At 50.6% G+C, this 5,933-nt stretch overlaps 1 protein-coding gene across 1 annotated transcript in view; it reads left to right on the plus strand.

Annotated features, from left to right (window-relative positions):
- Window positions 1-4,416, plus strand: part of LOC113210164 (neural cell adhesion molecule 2-like) — a gene marked incomplete at its 5' end in the record, with an annotated part of 6,875 nt that extends 2,459 nt beyond the window's left edge. Inside the window, 2 exon segments of the mRNA XM_052271739.1 lie at window positions 2,395-2,685; window positions 2,844-4,416. Of these exon segments, the coding sequence (XP_052127699.1) occupies window positions 2,395-2,685; window positions 2,844-3,004 (452 nt within the window).
- Window positions 4,417-5,933: the final 1,517 nt, after the last annotated feature.

A 5,933-nucleotide genomic window follows, 5' to 3' on the forward strand; every position in this document is an offset into this window, starting at 1 on the left:
CCCGTCTCGTTCTATTATTTGTCTCGCTTTTGTGGGGTGAATTTACCTTTTGAATCTGCGTTTGAGTGGCGGATGTTTTCGTTTTCCCCGTATTGGGCCCTGGATTGTCCATTCGCTGCGACCGCATAACAGAAGCATGCCCCCACGGCTCGTCTGTTCCGCGAATTACTAATGAACCATGTTTCCTTTCGATACGACAAGTTGGCAGAACGGCACTTGTGCGTACACCCAAAAAAGCAGGTACTCGAAATCATGCTTATACAACAAACATTATAAATTTTTGAAAATGTGCATTCTTAGGTTTTTGAGCACATGTTCTTGTTTTCACAAAAAGAAAAAACACTGGATTTCAAGCACCTGCTTTTAGGCGTTAGAACTTCAAACAAAACCTTTGGGTAACTTCAGGTCGGGCAGTTTCACTCGTCTAGAAATCGATTTCTGCTCGCGGCGCTTCCGAGATGATAGTGAAAGGCGTCTGCACGTAGCCTGTGTGCTTTTCCCTCGCGTCAGGCGGACGCGGACAGGCAGTGTGCGCTGCTGTCCAGGGAAGGGGTAAGGGGGGTTGGGGGAGGGCTCCTGGAATACCAATAACTCTCCCCAAAGGGCCCGGGCGACTGCATTGCAAAGCGGGCTGGAAGGCGGCTGGCCTCTTCCCCGCCCCCCTTTTCCCCACCAACACTCGCCCGTAAGGCAAGGGGGCCTGCCTGGGCTGCTGTCACCCGACTGTCGTCAAGTCGTCCTCCTATTATTGGCCCAGGAAGGGCTCAGATGGTAAGAGGGGGAGGGGGGAGGGAAAAGTCGATTATGACAAAATCCTTTCAGCCGCGCCCCTTCTGCTTCCTCCTCTCCTCCCGATAATTACCTCGAGCGATTAGGTTCGTCGCGGCTCTCGCTTCTCCAGCCCAGCACGCACGACCCGCGGACCTGAAAATGCTCGTCTCCAGCCCGGCATCGGCCCCTGGAGGCGCTGGAGCCGCGCTGGAGTGGGGTCCGGCGCGACCCGGCCAGGACGCCAATGCCATGCAGATCACGATCGGCCGGGCTCTGATAGTAGCTGCTTCCTGCTGGAACTAACGCACCCAGCATCCCCACCAATTTTCTTATTTCGTTGCGCGCGCCGCTCGGGGGACACGACGCGAGAAAGGCGACCGTCGTCGAGGAGGGTGCGGGAGAGGGTAGAAGGGGACAGGAAGGGAAAGAGGCCGACCTTCACGCCCTCCCGCCTGCGTGCAATCCGAAAATGTTCCACGACTGCCTTTGCATTCGAATATTTAAAGTCGACAATCGGGTGAAATTGCAGCACGGGATTCACCCGTACTCTAGCGGTTTGCGATTCAAGTTTCGTTCGAGTACTGTTTGCGAAATTCCCCCCGCCCCACCTGTAACTGCTCGTGATGCGGCGCTGCGGATTTGGTTTGCTTTTGACTCAGGTTGGCCTGACTCAACCCGGCCCGCGCTCCGCATTCACTGTGAAAAATAGTCGTTGTTAACTTAGAATGTCGTTTTATTTTAAATTACGATTTACAAACAATGTTGTAACTTTACGATTGATGCACTAGTGAAACAAATGAAGTAAGTTGCACACTGCGGATGGGCAATTTCAAGTGTGCAAAGTTTATACACCAGATGAAATGGCGTGAAACTGTACTAGACATTAGACATTTCATAAGCGTTTACCTAAGTACCGTTTATTATTTGCAAGTCACGAGGTGTGAAATTCAGTCAATTACTAAATGTGATATGCAAAATCACGGGTCACACACAAGTGTGCAATATGGGCACATTGTTCAATCAGCAGTGTATCTTAAGTTCAGACAGATCAGATTTGCTCGTCGAAGAATTCCATGTCAATACGTTAGTGTGAAGCAATTTTTGTAAATTAAAAATTTTAAATCGTTAAGTGCAACATTGTTCATGTGCAAAGTTTTTCTGGACTCTTACCAATATTTTTCTCGGTAGTATCGCTTCAATATCCTCGCTTGTAAGGCCGAATACTTAATTTGATTAATTGATCTGCGCTGCTCTGGTAGCGCTCCGCTCCGCCTCCAGGGCGCCTCCAGGGCGGTCGCCAAAGAACGTTGGCGCGGCGCAGGAGCAGGAGGTCGAGCAGCGCAGCCGGGTGGTTGCCGGGCTTGGTTCGCGCTCCTCCGACCCGCCCGTTTTTAATCAGCTTATTACCAAGACACACAGCCCAAACACGGTGCCGGAACAATTGTCGTTGCTGACGACGTTGACTCTCCCTCTTCCTCATCCCGCCCTCCCTTATTATCTATCTATTTGAGGCGTCCTCTATCCTTGTTCACTGTAAGACATGAATCTAGGGTCCTCCCTCCCAGACATGCCGTTATCCATTCTGTATTTTTAAACTTTTGTTATGATTTGGCCTGCTTGCAGTGTCTAAGGCGGCCATCCTGGGCAACCCGGAGCTGTTCCTGAAGAGCGGCTCGGACATCAACCTGACGTGTCAGGTGGTGGCGACGCCCGACCCGCCCTCCTTCATCTACTGGTACCGCGGGCCCAACGTGGTCAACTACTCGCAGCGCGGCGGCATCTCGGTCGTCACGGACAAGCAGACGCGGACCTCGACGCTGCTCATCGCGCGCGCCCAGCCTGAGGACTCGGGCAACTACACGTGCTCGCCGTCCTCGTCGGACCCGGCCAGCGTCCTCGTGCACGTCCTCAACGGTGAGCGTCTTTGCCGGCGTGGAACGCGAGCCCCCGCCGGGCTAGACAGGCCCGCCGCGCGGCCGTGCCCGCCTGGCTGCCTACCCCGCTTCCACCAGGCGCTTCCCTCTGGCGAGTGCGACAGAAAAATGACCGTGCATCTTTGTGTCTTGTTGCAGGGGAGCACCCGGCGGCTATGCAGCACGGCAACAGCAGCAGCGGGGCGACCCCGCCCGCGGCGGCCGAGGCGCTGCTCCTCGTGGTGTGCCACCTGGCGTGGAGCCTCGCCTTCGGCGGCCTCGCCCGCGGCCGGCACCCGACCGCCGCCAGCCTGCGGTGATGAACATCGCAGGCCTCGAGCCTGTGAGCGTGACGACCCGGTCACGGCCACGGCCGGCAGGGCCTCGGAGGAACTGGGCGGACAACAGCGTCCGTCAGCTGCAAAGCGGTGCAAAGTCCCGCTGTGGACAACGGGACACTGATGTGGCACTTCCTTATCTAAAATGATTTCTGTGATCCTCGATTAATGTAGGTGCGCGTGTGAGAGAAGTGTGTGTGTGTGTGTGTGTGCGTGCGTGCGAGCGGTGAAGGTGCGTTCGTTCCGAGACAGTGCGAGTAGGGAAATTCTTCAAGGACGTTCCAACAGTTTTGTATGGATGGGAGAGAAAAGCACTGGGAAGTTAAGTGTGATACTTCAGTTTTAGGGAAAATATAAAATAATTGTTAAAATGTGCAATGCATGGAGTCATTGAATTGTATGTGCATTAGAAAACCACTTTTTAGAAGAGCTCAAAGTGGCATTGGGTGTTGAAAAGTCTGTCTTTTGATTCCCTGTGGACCACAACACAGTGGTGCACTGCTTCAACTCACTGAAAGAACATGACGTCTGTTCACACAGGCTCATATCAGTGGCTTTGGGTTCGCTCTTTTGGTTATGTTATAATGAATTGAAGGTCTGTGCTGTCGTTCTAAAAGTTGCATTGTTAATGGTCGAGATTAGATAAAAGGGGGGTATATGATGTTTAATCATACTTGTGGTTTTCTTATTCTTTTGACAAACATTGAAATTTAACTAAAATAGAAGGGGCACGCCACTTGTTAACATGACATAAGTTAGTGACTTTTTAAATGTAGGGAAAACATACGTTTTAGATGAGTTACAAGCTATTTTGTAAAAGTGCAGAAGCTAGAATAAAATTTATTATTTTGTGTTATTTTATACAATGGATCTTTATTTTGTCGCAATGTTATGTAAATTTAACAAGTGGTAACCTCTTGAATTATTGTCTTTTTCAGTTGCAAAAGTCAAGTGACTCACTGTACGTTGACCAGCAGCTTTATAAATCTAAATTTTAGTTGTTATTTTCAGCACAGTTCAACAATAAAAGCTCCTTTCAGTTTGTGAATAAATAACATAGATTGTTTCTCTATTGATTTAATAGGAGTATGACTGCCCACATTAATGCTGGTTCATACTTTTATTTCCCCAAAGCTATCTCTTTACTTCAGATATTAAAATTTCTAATTCAAATGTCAATATTGTAAATAAAAAGATGAATATTTCTATTAATGTCTAGAAGGATGACTGGGAACACGGTAACGCTTTGAAGTTAAATGTGAATCTAGTTGGCCAGTCCTTCTGTGAAAACCTAAGGAGGGAACTGTGCTAAGTTGACGAGCCCTGTACAAAAAGTGCATTGTGTTTTGTAATCACTGTAAATAATAATAAAAATGCCTATAAGCTAAATGGAACCTCTCATGTTGTATTCAATGCTCAGACTAGAACTGCAAATACCCATCTGTTTTACACATTGTATTACGAGTGGCTTAGTTTCACTTGCACTACCTACTTGGTAGTAGAGTAGTAGAGCACTCAAAAAAAAAAAAAATAGCAGGCAGTAGACACTGTTTCTATTCTAAAGAAACATTTATACCAGCGGATGCAATTTGCAGACGACATTAAAATTCAAGAAAAGAAAGATTTCTCGATCGGCGCTAGCCCGGTTCTGAACCGCTGACAACGATGAATATTCGGTCGCCGTCCCTATCTGAGAACACAGTAAAGTGGATTCATAACTCTGTGTGGCCCTTGGGACTAGGGATGGCGCGGCCCGGCACGGGGCTGGCTTGTTAAACCGAAGTAATGACGTGATTACGGGGGCCGAGACGGGCACGAATGTCGCAGGCAAGCCGAAGACACATTGAAGTGGCTGCTCGAAGGAGAATGGGGGTGTTGGGGATCTTGGTAAATTTGGTAGTACAGTGTTAGTTCCATTTACATATTGACAAGAGTTTCTTAGTCGGGCTTAATTCATATGACTGACACCCCTTCATTCAAAAGCTTGGTTTTTCGTTCATTTTCAAGGGGCTGTAAACAAAACCGAACCCTATACATAGCGTCGGCAAACGTCCTCCGTTTTTACAGTGCGGATATCAGCACGCGGCGATGCATCAAGAGGGCGGGACGCAACACACGTGCGAGATTGGTGGGCGCAAACTTGCGTGGCAGAGCTCTCAAAACTAACCAAGACTGCAAACAAGCAGGAAAACTGCGCCGCTTTTCCCCTTGAACGCCGCGTCGCCTCACGCGATTCTCCTCTTTTCCCCCCTTTTCCCCGGGCGTTCTCTTCCGTCCAGTTGAAAAGGGTGCGGCGAGGCGCGGGACGGGGCGAGAAGGAGAGTGTGGGCGGGGCGCCGAGAGACAGGCGGGCTGCCCGGGCCGAGCCATTCAAGCCATAACTTGAACATTCTTTAGCCAGTGGAGCAGTCCCTCCCCCCGACCCCCTCTCACTACGCTCCGCCTGGCCTTCCATCTCTTGTCCTCCCCAAACTACTGGCGCATCGCAGCCACTGCCGCGGAAGAGGGAAGGGGCGAGGAAAGATCGGTGAGGAATTGCTCTCGGGCTATTATCGACGATATTAGTCGCGGGCACGAGGCGAGGGGCGAGGGACGATGCAATACGTCAAGACGGCCGGGTTTTTGTGGCTCGCATTCCTTGTTACTCTCGCCGCGCGGAAAAATATTTTTACGTCTCCGGTGGGTAGAGGGGGAATGGGATGGAAAAAGAATTACCACGGTGGTAAAAATTACGAGTTCGGTCGGTGACCTGTCTCTCTCTCTCCGCGGCGTGTGGAGGACGAGTGGAGGTCGCACCTCCCCACACCCGGGTCACAGCCCCGGCCAGGCCAGCGGCTCGAAAATGAGGCATGATTAACAGCAGGTGTAATCTGGACAGGTGCGGGATAAGGCGCAGGGGGTTGCGGTGGGG

The sequence above is a fragment of the Frankliniella occidentalis genome, unplaced genomic scaffold (assembly GCF_000697945.3).
Source record: "Frankliniella occidentalis isolate FOCC.00 unplaced genomic scaffold, Focc_3.1 Scaffold171, whole genome shotgun sequence".
Lineage (NCBI taxonomy): Eukaryota > Metazoa > Arthropoda > Insecta > Thysanoptera > Thripidae > Frankliniella > Frankliniella occidentalis.